The sequence below is a fragment of the Arvicola amphibius genome, chromosome 4 (genome assembly GCF_903992535.2).
Source record: "Arvicola amphibius chromosome 4, mArvAmp1.2, whole genome shotgun sequence".
NCBI classification, from domain to species: Eukaryota; Metazoa; Chordata; class Mammalia; order Rodentia; family Cricetidae; genus Arvicola; species Arvicola amphibius.
In genome coordinates, this window is record NC_052050.1 from 43315544 (window position 1) to 43335591 (window position 20048).

The 20048-nt window shown below is 43.5% G+C and overlaps 1 protein-coding gene across 2 annotated transcripts in view; it reads right to left on the reverse strand.

Annotated features, from left to right (window-relative positions):
* Phf12 (PHD finger protein 12) overlaps positions 1–20048 on the reverse strand; it is a 49126-nt gene that overhangs the window by 7748 nt on the left and 21330 nt on the right. For both annotated transcript variants that reach the window (XM_038326233.1, XM_038326232.2), the window contains 6 exons: positions 15458–15530; positions 12627–13020; positions 9119–9239; positions 6208–6340; positions 3103–3267; positions 207–365 (listed from right to left, as the gene is read on the reverse strand). In XM_038326233.1, coding sequence (XP_038182161.1) covers positions 207–365; positions 3103–3267; positions 6208–6340; positions 9119–9239; positions 12627–13020; positions 15458–15530 — 1045 coding nt within the window. The remainder of the gene's footprint in view (positions 1–206; positions 366–3102; positions 3268–6207; positions 6341–9118; positions 9240–12626; positions 13021–15457; positions 15531–20048) is intronic.

The window sequence follows — 20048 nt, forward strand, 5'->3', positions numbered from 1 at the left end:
GCCCAGCTTGAAGCAACGGGGAACTAATGAGGGGAGCAGCCTGTTTGACTGAAGTTCTCTTGCCTTTGGCATCTGAGCCTGGGATTCTCCATGGCTACTCAACTTTTAGGTGCTAGGGTGGAGATAGGGTAGAGGCAGGAATGACAGACATCTGGTGACACAGAAGAGAGACTGGACTTGGGAATCCCAATTCTGCTTTCACTCACCTCTTGCTGCTCTGCCTGGGTGGCTAAGTGCTCAGAGTTCAAAAGGTGCGTCTGTGATTCCTCAGGGATCCCATTGCAGATCAGCTCCCCATCCCGAATGGCCGCAGGTGCAATGAGAGGGGGTGGGAACTGGTACTGAGATTTTATAGCATCAGGAACCTGTTTAAGATAGGAGGAAAGATAGTGCCAATATGCCCAAGTTGAATTCTGCTCCAACTAGATATTATTTCATCTGTAGTGCTGGTACCCAAGGGACCATCTACTCTGTTATCTACCATGGACAACGAAGCTCAACAGTTGTGCTGCAACTGTTTTGGGTTGCCCTTTGACTCTGGCACAGATATCTTGTCCTAAAAAAGTACAGAAATAACAACAATAGGCAGGGCTTTCATTGTTCTTCTTTAAGGTCCAAGGTCTTGCAGAGTTCTAAAGCTACCACATACTATCTTCTGTTTTGTCTCAAACATGCAAGACTGACACTGTATTGGGCTTTAGGGTTGTCCAAGTTGTAGGTTTGTAGCATCTAGTGCCAATAGGCAGGAATGATAGTAATTAAGAAGTTAAATGAGGTTATATTCATGGGAGAAAAATTAAGCATGACACCTGACTAATGAGCATTTAATTAATGTTAGTTTCCATCATCCATTCATTCATGACTCATGATACAAGTGAAGGTTTTTGGTGTACAAAGAAAAATGACACACTCTGATTTACATTATGTAAGAACGAAGAGTCACACAAAACGTCATTCATACATTCAGCCAACATTGAGTGCCTCACGAGTCTGGCACTGTTCCAAATCCTAGAGGTCCAGAGATAAATATAAAATTTAAGCCTTGCCCCCAAGGAACTAAAAGTCTAGTGGGGCAAATATAGAAATGTTATTGCAATACAAGGAAATGCATCCTAGAGTACAGGGACAGCTAAGGTGCTAGTAAAAAGAAAAATGAGCTAGGTGTGGTGGCACACATCTTTTAATCCCAACACCCACGAGGCAGAGACAGGCAGATCTCTGTGTGTTGGAGCCCAACCTGGACCGTGCAATCCACAAACAAAAAGAGCTACGTGCGAGAATGGTCGGTAAAGATGAGCACAGAGGCAAGAAGCATGGAGCTGAGAACCACCACCTAGTGCTATGGGTTTTCTGATGCAACAAAGGACAGAACACAGCTGCCCCTGCAGAAGATGTGACAAGGTATCAGGTGGCGGGTTTCCTCTGTACTCCTATTGTCAAGCATAAAGACCACTGTCCTACGGTGCTGCAGTCTTCCTTTCCTATTCAAACTGTCCAAGAACAAACTATTCTTATTCTTCTTTTTTTTTTTAATTTTTGGTTTTTCGAGACAGGGTTTCTCCGTAGCTTTGGAGCCTGTCCTGGAACTCAGGCTGTAGACCAGGTTGGCCTTGAACTCACAGATCTGCCTGCCTCTGCCTGGGATTAAAGGTGTGTGCCACCACCACCTGAAGAAGAAACTATTCTTCAGGCAGTTTATAACTCTGATTTCCTCTTCAACAATATGGAAAATATTTTGAGGAAAGTCAATGAAAAGATTTATTCAAGGCCTTCTAAGTTGTTCACTGTAGCATCTGGGCAGACTTCTGAATCTACATGGTAAATGAATTATAATTTGGATTACTTTTAGATCCATTTAACTAGAGGTATCAGGCCTACCACCTCGTATCCTATTCCTGTAATGAGAAACACTTTAATTTGAGAAAACCATCGTACCGAAGGATAAGTTGTTAGTTACCCAGTTAAGAGTTTGCTGTACAATTTTCAACAGTTAAGTATCCTTGAAGTTCTGAAATGACACCCACTAAAGGGGATGGGAATAGTGTGATTGAGGTTAAAACATGGCTGCCACCAAGTGGCCATTTTTGAGAATTGCTAATGGATACATAGCATGTTAAACCTTCAGATTAACTGAATTAGGAGATTGAATACTTTGAAAACAGCAAGAATTTTTCAATGAAGGAAATTCTCTCAGGCTCTTTGGATATAGCTTAGCAAGCATCAAGTACATAGAAATACTAGGTAGTAAGACTGTAGTTGTCCTGGTTGATATACTAGTCTAAAAACAGACCCACAGGTAGAAGAGCTTTCCCTAGAACACATTTTTCTTCAATTTTCAGTTGGATATCTCTCTTCATCTTCTACATGGCTGTCTGCCAAATTAATCACAACTTCACCTCATCAGAGTTCTCAGAAGGGAACCATTTAACAGTGACACACAGTTAAGTATCAGGCTGGCTTGTTTTATGGTAACTTATATGTCAGAATCATTGGTGAAAAAGGAACATCAATGCCAGGTGGTGATGGCGCACGCCTTTAATCTCGCACTTAGGAGGCAGAGGCAGACAAATCCTGGGGTGGTAGGTATGGAGGCTGTAAGAAGTATGCAAAGTAAACCAAGAAATAAGCAGCCTTTCTCCATGGCCTGTGCATATCTTTTGCTTTCAATTTCCTGCCCTGATCTCCCTCAGCATGAAGTGCGACCTGAGAGTGTTAAGCTGAAATAAATGCCCCCCCCCCCCACCTGCAAAGTTAACTACAGTCATGGAGCTTTATCACAGCAACAGAAACTCTAAGATGTTACACGTGACAGTGGAGTACAACTGGGCTTGGTGAGATGGGCTGAAGGCTGCTCATCGTCTGGAGAGCTATAAATGGATTTCAAAACCATACCTGGAAAAAAACAAACAACAAACAAAAAAAACATACCTGGAATCTTGCCTTTGTAATCATGACTACCATCCTCAAGTTATCACTATGCATTTATTATTTGCTGAGATACCAAAGATGTTTATAGGTGGGGCTTCAGCCTCCCACTGATCCTGTGCCATGAGAGAAACCAGCGCCCAACGTCTTGCTTGTTCTGACTGGGCCGTGACTCACCTTCAAGCTTCTTCTTCTGACAGACTGGAGCACACGGCGGTTAGGGGGGTGCTTCTTATGGATTCGGTTCAGGAAATCCACTTTGACAACATGCTGTGAAATGGTGTCCTGGAAACGATCAAACACCTGGCACCGATTGCTCAGTGTCAGGTTCTTCTGGTTCAGCTAGGGACAAGCAGAAATACCACTGTGGTAAATTTCTAAGGGAGCTGCCCCTTCCAGCTAGCCCTATTTTCTGGGCTTAAAAACAGAAACTCTTGCTGGGCGGTGGTAGTGCACACCTTTAATCCCAGTACTTAGGAGGCAGAGGTAGGCAGATTTCTGTGGAGTTTGAGGCCAGCCTAGTCTACAAAGTGAGTTCCAGGCAGTCAGGACAGTTACACGGAGAAACTCTGTCCTGAAACCCCTGACCCCACAAAAACAACCAACAAGCAAAAAGCAAAAAGCAAAAAAAAAAAAAAAAAAAAAAAAAACCAAACAAATAAAAAACCAAACCAAACAAAACAGAAACTCAGTAAATGGGTTCCTTCTGTCTGGACAGAGCTGGACAGAGGCCTGTCATAGGGCAGGAGACCCCTGCTCCCTAGAAAGGCTTTTAGGAGTTAGAAAACAGTCAAGTAGCCCGGAAGTATCCCTAATTCAGTCAGACTGTAGGTCAGGACAACCCACCAGGGTCCTTCCTAACACGCCTCGGCCCTCAAGAAAGCCAAAGAAGCAGACTCCCCACCCATCAAGGAACTGTCCTTACAGAAAAACTGTCCTACGTAGAGGCCTTGCAGGGTCAAAATCCCACTCCTGCTCCAGGGTACCAGCAAGCATTACCAAACTCATCTCAGTTCAGTTATTACATCTTCCCTTGTCGAAGGGAAACCTCTGGTCTGCTCTTAAAGGTCAAAGGGAGAGAAGGGAGGAACTTGTGCAGGTGCTGATAGAAGGCATGGAGAACCTGTGAACTTCTAACCTCTAGTATATCTGACCCCTACACTCTAGTTCAAAAGACAGGATCTGGATGACAAGAGACGGCTTTAGGGATTAAGAGGACTTTCTATTTTCCAGAGAATACACGTTGAGTGGCTTACAACTACCTGCACTCAGTACCCTTCTTCTGCCCTCTGAGGTCACCCACGCACGTGGCATTCACTCACGTAAACATCCGTGGCATTCACTCACGTAAATATCCGTGTACATTAAAAAAAAAATTCTTAAGAAACTTAATACTTTATGCTGGGTGTGGTGGTACATACCTTTACTCTCAGCACTTGGGAGGCAGCTGAGATAGTCAGACCTATGTGAGTTCGAGACCAGCCTGATCCACAAATCCAGGCCAGCCTGGATTAGAGAGAAAACATCTCAAAAGTAATGTATGTTTTTTTAACCTCGTGTGTATCAATCTTTTGCCTGCACAGACAAGAGGAGAGTGTTGGATGCTCCGGAACTGAAGTTACAGAAAGCTGGGTTGTGAGACACCATATGGGTGCTGGGAATGGAACATGGATCCTTAACAAGAACAAGCACTTTTTTAAAAATGATTTTATATTCATTCATTCATTTCTCCCCAAGACAGGGTTTCTCTGTGTAGCCCTGGCTGTCCTTGAACTTAAGAGATCACCTGCCCCTGCCTACTGAGCGCAGGGATTAAAGGCATGTGCCACCACTTCGCAGCCCAGTCATGGTAAGTCTTATGGTTTAATTTGGGAAGGCTATTTTTGTAAGGAAGTAGCTTATGGGTGACTTCATAGGATTGACCCTCCTGGAGAGGCAGACAACAGGTCTGCTCTAGGGTAGAAACCTGTGTGGAAAATATCTACAGAGGGCCAGCAAGATGGCTCAGAGCATAAAGTAAGCCCGGTGACTTGAGTTTGATTTCCAGACCCCAAGTGGAAAGGGGGCTAGTGAGATGGCAGAGTGGGAAGGGTACTTATCACCAAGCCCGGCGACTTACAACATTATCCTCTGAACCTCCACATGTATGCTCTGGAGAGCACACACGTGCACACAGACACAGCAATAATAAAGCTGGTGTGGTGGTGACTCAGACTTGTAATTCTAGCACTTGGGAGGTGGAAAACAGAAGGCAGGCTCAGGGAGGTTCTAGACCATTCTCGGCTACACAGTGAATTTGAGGGGCTGGAAATGGCTTAGTGGTATGCTCTTATAGAAGATCAAAGTTCAGTCCCAACATCTACATGATGGCTCACAACCAGTTCTAAATCTAGCTCTAGGAGTGCCAACATCCTGTTCCAGTCAACAAAGGCACGAGCCATGCGCATGGTGTACTTGTATACATGCAGGCAAAATACACACATAAAACACAAAATAATTAAAAAAATAAAAACCAACAAAACCCACCCTCAAATCAAAAAATGTGCTGGGGCTGTAAATCAATGGTAGAGCACCTGCCTAGCCTATACAGGGCCTGGAGTTGCGTCTCTAGCATTAAAAATTTTTTAAAGGAGCCGGGCGGTGGTGGCGCACGCCTTTAATCCCAGCACTCGGGAGGCAGAGGCAGGTGGATCTCTGTGAGTTCGAGGCCAGCCTGGTCTACAAGAGCTAGTTCCAGGACAGGCTCTAAAAAAGCTGCAGAGAAACCCTGTCTCGAAAAACCAAAAAAAAAAAAAAAAAAATTTAAAGGAAAAAAAAAAAACTATCATGACCACTGGCAAGATTTTTTTGTTGTTGCTGCAGCATCCACTTTCATTCATTCAACAACTCACTGAGAACCTAGGATGTGCCAACACAAGGTAGTTACAAAGAACTAATGCAAGAGCAGAGCACAAAGTTATTTAATGGTTGGGCCACATGTATTCCTAAGAGCCAATCATTTACTCTCTTAAGGTTGGCTCTAATAAACTCACCCTTTAGGGCGATAACAGCAATTCTTTAATTCTTGTGGTGTAAAAATGACAAGCAAGCAAGTCAAGCTGCACAGCCTCAACAAGATCCATGGGAAGGCAAGATGCACAGGTGAGATCCATGAGAGCAGACCTGAGTGAGGTCTGCTGAAACCAGTGAACTCCGGCACAATGCTGACTCTAGTGTGCTTTCTTGGGCCAGTGCCTGCCCCAGCCGGGCCTGTACAGAGCGGATTAAACACGCCATGCTTACCACCACATGCTCGATGTGATTCGGACACATCCATCTGCCCAGGGGCATGGCAGTGAGCGGGGGCTCGAGGCAGTCCATGTGAAACAGAAGTGGGCAATAGTCACACTGGATGAGAGGGGCTACTCGACAACTCCTGCAAAGGAATGAGATATGATGGGTGATTTCTGTAGCATGATGGGAAAATTAAAGACTAACTCTACAATGAAGAAGAGCCTGTCCTCAGTCCTCTCAGCTTCTTCCCTCCCTCCAGGGTTCTGTCACATAACCACTCAGTAAGGAAGATGGAAACCAGGGTCTTCAGTATTTTATCTTCTAGAAAAAAATGCATCTTGTGAATGTAAATGTTTATTTGGAGTATGGCTAATATGGCTATCAGAGCAAGAATGACCAATGCTTAGTACTCATCTCTGCTTTCTGATCTTCCTATTTTTAAGAAATTCTCACTCAAAACAAACAAACAAACACACAAACAAACAAACAAAACCCCTGAAAGGCTGGCTTAATTGCCCAGTGGTACAAGCAGACTGCCACCAAGCCTGACTACTGGAATTCAATTCATAGAACTCATTGCTAAATGGGAGAATCAAGTCTTTCAAGTTGTCATCTGAATGTAATAAAAATACATTAGCAGTCTTTCCGGAGTTGTAATTACACAAAAGATTTCCCTTCTGTGTGAAAAGACCAATAACCAGTACTGATAAAATGGAGATGGAGGCAAGAAAATTATGTTGCATATATTTATGGAAGCACGCTTCAAGGAGAGGCAGTAAGCAAATACTCACAACCCCAAAGGTATTCTAGACACTAAGCTCTTCCTGGCAGAGTTCTGTAGCTGTTCTTCTATTTACTTATTTTTGTTTTTTTGAGACAGGGTTTCTGTTCGGACTGGCTGTCCTAGAACTCATTCTGTAGACCGGGCTGGCTTTGAACACATAGAGATCTGCTTGCCTCTGCCTCCCAAGTGCTGGGATTAAAGACGCACAGCAAAACAACCGCCAAGTTCTATACTTCTAATTGACTACCATCTAGTTTTCCATAGCTTTTGTTATGAACACTTTGTTGTTGGGGGTGTGGCTATGAAACAGTCTCATGTAGCCTGAACTCACTGGTTAGCTAAGAATGATTCTCAATTCTTGTTCCTCTTGCATCTAAGACTCAAGTGCTGAGATATCAGTTTGCACCACATTTTGGGTTTATGTAATGCCAGGTATCAAACCATGTCGGGTAAACACTGTACTAACTGTGCTATATCCTCAGTCCCCAAGCATCCTTTGTGATAGCCATTTTCTCCTGCTATCCTGCTCCAACCATAACACAGTTTTTCTGACATAACTCAAGCCAACAAATCCAGCTTTAATCACTGAAACATCTGGTTCCTGTGACTGAGGAGAGCCTCTCTGAAGGAAACTAGTACCCCAGAGCAGCTGTGTGACTTAGGTAGCCAAGGACCTTTTAGAATTTGTCTAGTCCGAAGCATACCAACTACCACTTGAAAATTTATCTTATCTTTAACAATTTGCTGGCTAACCTAAACACGTCATTTAGGTTTAAAAAAAAAAAAGCATTTTGTGTGCATTGGCAGGAAAGCCCATGTGCCACAGTGTTCATCCAGGGACTGCGTTTTTCCTTCAACATGAGGGCCCTCAGGATGGATCTCAGGTGCCAGGCTTGGCATCAAGCACCTTATTAGCCATCTTATCAGCTCCTCATGCTCCAGTTGAAGTTTATCCTAACTCCTCTGAAGTTGTTACCAATTTAACACTACTTCTGTCCCACCCCCCTTTCTTATTTTTTTGAGACAGGGTTTCTTTGTAGCTTTGAAGCCTGTCCTGGAACTAGCTCTTGTAGACCAGGCTGGCCTCGAACTCAGAGATCCACCTGCCTCTGCCTCCCAAGTACTGGGACTAAAGGCGTGCGCCACCGCCACCTGGCGATTTTTCTTTATTGAGACAGGGTTTCATTATATAGCTCAGGCTAGCCTGGAACTCACTAAGTCGACCAGGCTGGCCTTGAACTCATAGTAATCTGTCTGCCTTTGTCTCTGGGATCAAAGGTGTGTGCTGCCACACCTGCTTCTTTTGATCATCTAGACTGTGACAGTCTTGTAATAAATTATAATCATATGCCCCTTCCCCCCCACTTCCCAACAAGTCCCTTCTGTGTTTCATCTCTTTTAAGGGTGTGACCCAGAGTTTATTTTTAGTTTCTTTATTTTTAGTTTTTTTGGTTTTTCAAGATAGAGGGGTTCTCTATGTAATTCTGGAACTAGCTCTTATAGACCAGGCTGGTCTTGAACTTACAGAGATCCCCCTGCTTCTGTCTCCCGAGTGCTGGGATTAAACGCGTGCGCCACCACCCACTACCACCTGGCAAGTTTAATTTTTTAAAAAAATACTTATTGTGTGTGTGTGTGTGTTCGTGCATGTCACAGCTCCCCTGAAGAGGTTTGAAGATTACTTGCCACAGGTTTGTCCTTCCAGTAAGTATGTAGCGTCTGGGAGTAGAGCTCAGGTTATAATGATGTGGAAGCCTTAAACCAATGAGCAATCACATTGGTTCTGACCTACTGGGTTTAATCACTGTTGCTCACATGAGCAGGGTGAGGGTTACTTATTAATACCCATCAACCAATAAACCTTCCTGGAAAGTGGGGCTAGCTTTGAACTCCCCAAACTGCCTCCACCTCCTAAGTACTGGGATTACATGCATATATCATACACCTGGCTCTGGATCTTGATTCTTCAGGTAATTTGTTATTGACATATTCAAGGAAGTGGCTAGTCAATTAGTTCTGTGTGCTTATACCATCAGAATATGAGCTGTCCACATTAACACACAGGACTTAAAAGGATAAGAGGGAAAAAAAAAAAAAACAACTGCATTTGTTGAATATAGGCATAGAAAAAAATACCTGTTACACGTGAAACAGACTTTGACCGGCAAGGGAACGAGACCATTATGATCTAACTCATGCTGTGTTCTTTTAACGTTCTTCCCCGTGGTTTCCTCCTTTCTTCTCCGTTTGCTAGAACCTAGAAAAGAAGCTGGTGGTGCTGAACTGCCCTTGGCTTCGAATTTCTTGTTGGAATATGAAAACATTAAGTGAAAGGAACAGATCTAAGCAAAAGCATGTGCCATGGCTGGGATAGATTTCTTTCTGAGGATCCCAGGGCTGGTTTCAAGTGACAAAACAGGAGTAAGAAAGAAGGGCGGGGGAGACGATGACACGGGATGACCACAACAGATACATGGCGACTAGAAGCAGAAGTAACCTGCTTTATGGCAGAAACACACTGATCTTACCAATATGAAATAACCAGAAACCTGGGATAGTAGCAACCTACATCCAAGTTACATGGTCAACAAAGACTAGTCTGTGAAGATAACTGAGCAATTTAATCATGTTTCATTAGAAACCAGAAAAGCAGATTCCATATGCAACCCTCCCTCCCAATTTGACACAGGCTCTCTCTCTGTAGTTCTGGCTGACTTGGAACTTGCTCTGTAGACAAAGCTGGCCTAGAACTCAGATATTCATCTGCCTCTGTCTTCCAAGTGCTGGAATTAAAGTTATGTGCCAATAAACATAGATATATGCACCCTTTAAAATAAAATGTACATGTGTAAAAGTCAGAGGATAACTTTTCCCTACTTCCACTTTTATGTGGGTTCCAGGGATCAAACCCAGGCTTGCATGGCAAGTGCCTTTACTATCTCAGCTATCTTGCAAGTTGCCCGATAGGCATTTCCATGCACACATGCATATTCCTCCTCCTTTCTCACATACACAGTCTATGCAGCCCTAGCTGGCCTCAATCTCAGAGATCCATCTTCCTCTATCTTTTCATGCTGGGACCAGAGGGATGTGGCACATTTGGGTCATGTGTATTCTTTTTTTCTTTTCTTTTTCTCTTTGGTTTTTCGAAACAGGGTTTCTCTGTGTTAACAGCTCTGGCTGTCCTGATACTCACTTTGTATACCAGGCTGATCTCAAACTCACAGATCCGGCTGTCTCTGACTCCCAAGCGCTAGGATTAAAGGAGTGCACCGCCACTGCCAGGCTTCACGTGTGCTTTTTAAGCCTTCCAATTTTCTTGTTTTTGAATATGTCTGTATCTGAAGGCATGAGATTTCCTGTGACTGCGGTCTACTTTATATATTGAGGCAGCTCTTCTTCTGGAGCTCACCACTTTAGTTTGTCTGGACAGCAAGCATATTCCACTTCCGCCTCCCACAATCTGATTACAGGAAGGCTGTCCTGCCCACCCGGCTGATGACATGGGTTCTAAAATATGAACTCCAGTTCTCACATTTGCATGGCAAGCGCTTTATTCCCTGAGCCATCTTCCCATATTCCCTTTTGTTTTTTCAGACAGGGTCTCACTTTGTAGCCTAGGCTGGTGAAAAACTCACTACATAGCTTCTGCCTCAAACTGATGCTGGAATTACAGGCGATTAAGACACCATGCCTAGCCATGACTGTTTTTTAGGGGGAAAAAAGAGATCTAGAAGTGTCATGGTATCAAACAGAAGTCATGACTTGGTTTTCTTTGTTAAAAGGGGAAATTTGACAATAGCTATCAAATCTACCATTGCCAACTGTGACCTAGCAATTCTAATAATATTAGGAGCTGGAGAGATAGCCCAATGGTTAAGGGGACTGGTTGCTCTTTTCAAGGACCCAAGTTCAATTCCCAGCATCAACATGGTGGTTCACAACTATCTCTAATTCCAGTTGCAGGGGATCTGATATCCTTTTCTAGGTTCTGTGGGCACCAGGCACACACATGGTGCACAAGACATATTTGCAGGCAAAATAGCCATATACATAAAAATAAATTAAAAAAGTTAGGAACAATTTAAATGGCAATGAACAGAAAACTGTTTAAATCAATTATAGTACATTTGTATAACGGACTATTATGGAGCCATAACAAAAACCTAATGAAATGCTACAGTAATGCTAAAACCACTGGACTGTATTATAAGAATAAAGAACAAACTGTAAAAGTTTGTATAGTATGTTATTTAAGAAAGTACAGGCATAGTTCCAGGACAGGCTCTAAAGCTGCAGAGAAACCCTGTCTCGAAAAACCAAAAAAAAAAAGAAAAAAGAAGAAAGTACAGGCAGACAAACATACTTACATACTCTCTTTCTCCCTCTCTCCCCAGAATGATAAATAAGAACCAACCAAAGAGCAGCTGTCTGCAAAGGGGAGGAGGAGATGCTGGGGATCAAATCCAAGACTTGTGCATGGTAGCTCTACCACCCAATTATATTCCTAAACTTTGTTTCTTCATTCATTTATTTAGGAATTTAAAAGATTTGGGCCGAAGAGATGGCTCAGAGGTGAAGAGCACCAACTGTTCTTCCAGATGTCCCGAGTTCAATTCCCAGCAACCGTATGGTGCCTCATAAGCATCTATAAGAAGATCTGGTGTCCTCTTTTGGGGTGCAGGCACACATGCAGGCAGAATACTGTATGCATAATAAATAAATCTTAAAAAAGAATTTAAAGAATTTAATTCTGTGCATCATCTATCTGCTTGTGGGTCCACTGGAAGAGGAGCAAGTACTTTTTTAACTGCTAAGTCATCTCTCTAGTCCCTCTTTTAACTAAGTTTTTTTTTTTAAATTTATTCCTTTATGCACATGAATGTTTGCCCACCTGCATATATGTGCACCATGTGCACTCCTGGTGCCTGTAAAGGCCAGAAGAGGATATTGGATCCCTTGAAACTAGAGGTGCTGATGGTCATGAGTCACAATGGGAACCAAACCTCAGGTCTCTGCAGAAGCAGTCTGTGCACTGAAACCACTCAGCCATTTTCTCGAGCCTTCTTTTCTTTTTTTTTTTTTCCTTTCTTTTTTTTTTTCTTTTTTTTTTTTTGGTTTTTCGAGACAGGGTTTCTCTGCAGCTTTTTTAGAGCCTGTCCTGGAACTAGCTCTTGTAGACCAGGCTGGCCTCGAACTCACAGAGATCCGCCTGCCTCTGCCTCCCGAGTGCTGGGATTAAAGGCGTGCACCACCGCCCGGCTTCGAGCCTTCTTTATACGTTTTGAGACAGTTCCAATATGTAGCTCAGGCTGGCCTCAAATTCACGATCCTCTTGCCTCCCCCCCCCCCAAGTGATCAGATTATTGCTATGTGTCACCCTACTTGGCTTATATTAGGAAAAAAAAAAACTGTAGGGCAACAATAGGACAGGAGACAGAAGACTCAGAAAATGAAAAACTGAGTAAATACTCTAACAACTAAAACCTTTGATGCTATCTCCAGGTAGAATGAGGAACAATAACAAAAGACAATGGCTATAGGCAGTAACCTTGCAGGCAGCACTGCTCTTTGGGCTAAATAATAATCCTTTGGAAAGCCAAGGTAAGAAAGGGGAGATGATGAGGATGATGATGTCGCTAACCTGGTAGTGCAGTGGTACAAGTCAGTTCATTGGGCAACTGAAACTGGGTAGGGTTCCGCTCCATGGCGGCAGCAATCAGCAGCTCAAAAGGCCGCCGCAGCTGAGGCTGCACATAGTCCGGCTCTGTTGCTACTGGCTCCTCATCCACGTCAATGATGTCCTCATCAACGTCGTTATGCTCAGAGGTGGGGGTCTCTGTGCTGGCGTTGGATGTGGGGGTGCCAGGCCGGCTGGCTCTCCTTTCCAGGATCCGGGCATGGGCAATGACCTTGAGTTCAGTTTTGCTAGCTGATCTGTCCAACAAGTCAGTGTCACTGCTGGGGGATGTAGTCCGTTTACTGGATTTGTCCACCAGTCCATTGACGTGGCCCAGCTCCTTTTTCTGCTCTCGTTTCTGCGCAAATGAATAGGTGGGCCCATCATGAAAAGAACAAATAGAGATGGGTATACAATGTCCTGCTAGACCACTTATGAAAATTACAAAGTCCCTTACACATCACAGAATCAACCACCTCAGGACCTGGGACAGCAGCCTATTAAAGTTGAAATACATATATTTTAATTTTAATTGTGTATTAGTATTTTGCCTGCATATATGCCTGATGCCCATCAATGCCAGAAGAAGGCCTCAGATCACAGAAACTGGAGTTGAGAGCTACCATGTAGATGTTCCAGGTCCTCTGGAAGAACAGTCAGTACTCTATTGCTGAGCCATCACTCTAGCCCTATATACAGCTATAACTGAACTAACTAAAATGGAGAAAACATGGCAGTAGTGAATTACCGAAAACAGTATGGAAATTTTGGAATAACTGTAATTCACTGTATGATACTTAACACCTATATACATATGAAGCACAGGGCAAGCAGCTAACAAACTAAACACAGAACAAATTTAGTGAGATGACGGTAAGAACACTGTAATACAAACAAAGCTCACTGTCACTTACTTGCCTGTGACAAGTGCATCCTGACCTACCGATAGGTTTTGAAAATAGCTCAAAACAGAGACAGTCTGCACAGGTACTTTTCAGGGGGATGGCACAGAAAGGTGCCACATGGAGAGAAGCAGTGCAGAAAGCAGGCACCCAAGAACCGTGGCTTTCCATCTTAGCTAGAAACTCGGAAAATGATACTTTTAGAAGGCATGAAATGCAAAAAGAATACAGTGAACTTAGTAGGAATGGAGAGTGGACAATGCAGCTTCCTAAGGCTCTAAAATCAACAAAGTGTCATATTAATCTCCATTTAGTTAGGTCCTGCCTAGGCACTTCAGGAACTCCTCCATCTGCAAAGTGAGAGCACTAAACCCGCCCCTCCTAGGGTATGGTGGTGATAAAAGGACCGCATATAAACCTTCCCCAGGAATCATAACAGGACCGACCATCAATTCATGAGACCCAAAAGATATCTACTTCCAGCCATTTCACTGTGATTACTGAGGTCAAAGGGGAGTGGTGGTAACAGTGGATAAGGCAGATGTGGAACCCTTAAGTAGAGAGGTCTATGTGAAAGTGAGTCAGAGCAGCATCTCAGGAGGAACGTCCTATCTAGGAAAAGAGCATACTGTTCCTAGCAAGTAAAGGTTTCTAGAGAACAAGAGGTAACAGACCTTTAGAATGAGAGAAAATTTGGTTCCAATCTTGGCTCTTTCAATTCCCGAGTCCTTGAGAAAAATAACCTATATTTCATAGCCTCAGTCTGTTCCTTTCCATAATTAAGATCTACCACCAGCATTCTTAGAACTTGCATAGATTAAGCGGAATAACAGTAAACACCTGGCATACAATGGGCACTAGCAAGTTAACACCTCTTTTCCTTGGCTGATCCCAACCCTTTCATGTCTGGCTTCTTTGCACAGTAAGTTTCTGAACAGATAGGACATGCTCTATGAGATGCACAGGAAAGGGCTTTGGAAGCTAGGTAGCTCTTTCTTCTTCTGCAACTGAGGATGTCATCAGTGACCGTGACATCATGTTATGACCAAGAAAACAGCAGTGATGCCACAAGAAAAGAAATCCTTTTGTTATACAGTTAGCGTGGGAAGAAAGCAGGGTAACCTACAGAGAAATCCTAATTATAGCCCGTAATGTAAAGGTGGGATCAAATATAATCTGGTGACACACTGGTACTTTTTTGGGGGTGGGGGGAGGGAGATAAAGGAAAGTTTAGTTCTTGCTCTCTATAAAAAATTTCAAAGTAGCCAGGTGGCGGCGCACATAATCCCAGCACTCAGAAGGTAGAGGCAGGCAAATTTCTGTGAGTAAAAGGCCAGCCTGGTCTATAGAGCGAGTTCCAGGACAGGCTCCAAAGCTACACAAAGAAATCCTGTCCTGAAAAACCAAATAAGTAAATAAATAAATAAAATTAAAAATTCAAAGTAGAAAACAATGAGCCATGCTCATAACTCAGTCAGTGCTGACCCAGAGAAAAGGGAAACAGAGAGAAATCAATCAGACAACCAGGACAGAGGGTTCAAAATCCACTCCTTTAATAAAACTGACCAAGCCTCTGGAGACCCCATGGAACTGAGAAGAAGCCTTCTTTTTTGGAGCCACAGATAAGGACACCATATTCAGGCTATTTCCTAAGAGATCAATAAGATCAGACTAAGCCTGTCACTAGTGACTTAACATGGCTCATTGGATTAACACACCCCCTTCTGCCCTCTTTCACACCCCACGTCTGGAGTTTTAAGTCTTACAGTCAACATGGAGAGTGTTAGAAGGGACAAGAGGATGAAATGTCCTTAGGTCAAGCCCCTTAGCTCTAAAGGATCATTGCTCTGGCTCTGCATTCTGAGTGAAGCCTTCAGAAAGCAGCATTATTACCTTTCGGCGAACAGTGCACCGGTGACACATCCACTCCCCAGGAGGCAACATCTCTTCACTCAGTGGAGGGTTACTGTGGGGAAAAGACAAGGGCAAGACTAAGTAACTAACCCTTGGATGCAGCTGAAAATAGATCTGGCACAAGCTGCATGTCCCTAACTACTGCTGTGGCCAGTTCTGGAGCCCTGTTAGAGCTCTCATGTCCTTCAAAATGCCTATTTAACAACGTATCATCATCTCAAGGGGGAAACTCCTTCTACAACTTAAAAAGAGAAGCCAAATCCACAGCTGTTAACCCTAGGTTTACAGGAAAAGACATAAAGTGCTAGTTGAGAGCCTGAAGAATCATTCCCGAATTCTGTACTATGCCTCACTCAAAGTCTGAGTCTAAATCCAATCTCTTCTCTCTGTGGTTCAGAACCTTGTCACACAGTCCATTCTAACCTGACAAGCCTCCTCAGGTAACCATGCCCCCAGTGAACATTTGCCACTTCTTCTTTTGTGATACTCTCCTGCCAGCAAAGCTGTACCCCCACCCCTGCTAGCCGGAATGGCTACAGCTTGCTCTAGGCTCCATGGCTTTGTTTGGTCTCGCATCCACAAGCAGTCCTTTGCCCTCCTCTTCAGTTAGGCTTGTCTTGTGACTCGCTTTGACAAACAGAATGCAAGACCGTGACATGTTGTAACTTTCAAGCCCGAGCCTTAAGCAATCTGTAGATTCCAACCTTATATGTTTGGAAAATGTTCTGTCTCTGAACTCTGCTAAGAGAGTCACATGGAGGAGGTCTGAGGTACTGCAATCAACAGCTTTAGTTGAACTCCAACAGGTCGTACCAACTACTGCTATGAATCATCTTGGACATACCAGAGCAGATAAGTCTCCAAATAACTGTGGTCCTGGCCAACTACATGTACAACAGAAAACCACCAAGCTGACCCCAATTCAAGCCTCTACTAGTCTGTTTTGGGCCACTGTGTTTTGGTAGGTTACCAGACATGGCTTCTCCACCTGCACTTTCTAGACTACTCATAAATGTTATTCTCTCTGTTAAACAGTTGAGTTCCTTTTTCTCTGTGTGTGGGCATGTGCATGAAGTGTTTTGTCTGTGTGTATGTACGTGCACCACATAGTCTCCCGAAGAGGGTGCTGGAGTTACAAGCAGTTCTGAGCCACCTGATATGAATTCTGGAAACCAAACTCAGGTCCCCTTAAAGAACAGGATGCTCTCTCAACTTCTCAACTTCAGAGCCATCTTTCTAGTCCCCCTCCTTGCATTTTTAATAAATGAAGCCTTAATTAAAACCAGAGCTATATCAGGCATGACATATGCCCAGAATTTGGGCAACTAAGGCAGTAAGACTGAGACTGATGCCAGCTTGGGCCACACAGTGACTTACAAGCTGGCCCAGCACACACGAAACTCTGCTTCAAAACCCAAGCTGTGCAGGGTTAGACCTCACAGACCTTTAGATCATTATTTCCATTAAAGTTACATGGAGATTTTATCAAATTCCTAGGAGAGTCACATTTATATTGCTAATACAACAGGTATCTTGTTCTAAAGTATGATTCCCAGTTAAACAGCAACATCTAGAAATGCATTAGAATGTAAATTCTAGCCTGGGACCATAACTCAGTTGGTAGAGTACTTGTCTAGCATGCGTAAGTCAGTTGTGGGGTGCCCTTTAAATCCAGGCATGGTGGCTCACACCTATAATCCCAGCATTAAGGAGGCTGGGGGCAGGAGGATCACTGTGAGTTTGATGTCAGCCTTGACTACACAGTGAGACTGTCTCAACTCTACTCCCACCCCCACCCCCCCAATAAACTGGGCCAATGAGATGACTGACTCAGTCAAGTAAAGGCACTTGTTGCTTCTGAGCCTGACTACCTGAGTTTGAGCCTCCCTCAGAACCCACATGTTGGAAGGAGAGCAAAGTCCTGCAAGTGATTCTTTTGTATGTGGTCAGTCAGTCTCTCGGGGTCGGTCTTTGTCTCTCTCTCTCTCACACACACTACAATAAATAAAAGTTGCCTTCAATGGTACCCTTCCTCATCTATCAGAACAGTGATTCTCAACCTGTGAGACATAACCCCTTTGTAGGTCACATCAAATATCCTGTATATTAGATATTTACATTATGATTCATAACAGCAGCAAAATTACAGTTGTGAAGTAGCAATGAAAATAATTTCATAGTTTGGGGTCACCACAACATTAAAGGGTTGCAGCATTAGGAAGGTTGAGAACTACTGCATCAGAATATAAACCTGGGTAGCATACACCTTTAATCCCAACACTAGGGAGGTAGAGGCAGGAGGATCTCTGTGTCCAAGACCAGCATGGTCTACAGAGTGAGTTCTAGGACAGCCAGGGCTACACAGAGAAACCCTGTCTCAAAACATTAAAAAAAGAAAGAAAAAACCCCAAAATAAAAATTTCAAGCTCCTCACTACTCTAAGACCCCTATGGCCAGGACCTCATTTTTGTCTCCAGTTCCATCAGTCTGCTGGCTTACACAGCCTGTACTGTTTCTTCTTGTCTCTATTCTTTTACTGCCAAAAGTCACAACCACACAGGTCTTCTCCCAGTCCTTCATCCAGAATTCTATTGGATAAAGTGTTATTTCTACAAAGTTTTCTCTGAGAGCTCTGGTTCCTTACAGCACCTAAAAAGGGATGGGGACATATACTGAAAGAATAAGCTTATAGGAAGTGAGCCCAACCCCTCAGAAGTCAGGAGACCAGGACATGCCGTTTGGTAGGCATTTGTTTTGGTGGTCAAATCACATAAAAATTATTCATGTTTCTAAGTCACAAAACAGTGAGAAGACCTGGGCATCAAAGGCCACACTTGCAAGCCATCTCACCCTCGACTTTTCTCATTTCTGAAGTGCTAGATAGCAAATCCAGGGTCCCCACATGCTAGACGAGTAGCTCCTTGTTAGTTTTCAAAAGACCACTTTACAGCTACTAAGCTTAAGAACAACACACACTCAAATAATAAACAAATTAAAAAAAAGAACGGGGTTTCCACTAGTTTAGCGTGCAACTCTGAAAACTAAATATGCATTCTGGTCTTTATGACTTGCCTGTTGGGAAAAACAAGGTTCTGCCCTACTCCAACTTCTGCACATACAAATGAAGACGGTGCTTGCTGGAGGCCGTCCTTCATAAAGGAAACCACAGAAAGTTAAGTCAGATAATGCTGAGCTTATTTCTACCAGTTTCCACTGCGCAGCAACGAGAACACTCTAATAGCCAGTGCTGCCTAGACATCAATATGACTCCTAATCATCGAGGCCTAGAAATGGCAGAGTGATGACTTCATGCTGTGTTTGGTGTATTATAGTTCACAAAGTGCTTTAGAAGATCTCTCCCTCCCTCCCTTCTCTCTGAGACAGAGTCTCATTATGTAGCCCTAGATGGCTTAAACTCAGATTCATCTAGGTAAAGGCAAGCTACCACATATGGCTTCAGATGCTCTCATTTGATCTTCATTACAGCACTGGAATAATTTTTATTCTTTTTTTTTTTTTTGGAGACAGGGTTTCTCTGTAGCTTTAGAGCCTGTCCTGGAACTAGCTCTTGTAGACCAGGCTGGTCTCGAACTCAGCCAGTGCTCTTAACCGCTGAGCCATCTCTCCAGTCCCATTGTTTTCTTTTTTAAGACAGTTATTAAATTTCACTACATGAATTTCAGGCTGGCTTTGTTCTCCATGTAGCAAAGATAACTGAACTTCTTGATTCTCTCACCTTCACCTCCCAAGAGCTAAGATTACAGGAATAAACATCTAGCTTAAAACTAAGTGTTTTTTTGTTTTTTTTTTTTTTTTAAAAAACAGAGCTACCTCAAGTTTATTCATAAAAGGAGCCAGACATCTATGGATAGTGAGGAGGGTCATACCCGTCCGTCTACCTTCACACTGGCAGACAGACCCTTTTTATGGAGCATTCACGGGGGTCTGAACTGGAGCTGAGCTCAAGTGGGACCTGAACTGGAACTAGCTACAGTGGTGGCCTTGGTTTGGGCTTTAGTCTTTGGTTGGCAGAGCCTGTGGCCCTTGGTTATATAGCCACAAATCTTTACAAACTTGGATTGAGCAATGAAAGCAAGTCAGCAGAGCTTGAGAGTGGCACCCTCTGTCATCCTGGGCTTAACCTCAGGCTCCACCAGGGCCTAGATGGTCTTAGCATGTGCACTGTTTGACCCATCTTCTTCAGCCCTATCTTGTGCTTCTTGGCAAGCCAAGCTCTTTACAGATTCCTATCTTTGTGAGAGGAGTTTCTCTTTGGGGACTGGTTGTGCATGGTGTGATTCTTGGACTTGGCCATAACTGCACAGTAACCCGAGTTCCCAAATGAAGTTCCTGGGACCGGAAGGACCAAGTTTTTTTTTTTCTTTAAATTAAAAAAAGAACCTTTAGTACTCCTATTTCTGAGTATATAGTGGAATATCCTGATATAGAGTACCTGAACCTTCATGCTGAGTGTTTTCCTCACTGTCAGTCAACACTCACTGATTTCTACTGTTTACTACAACACATCAAAAACAGATCTGGGCAGAGGATCGGACTAGTCTATTTGTCC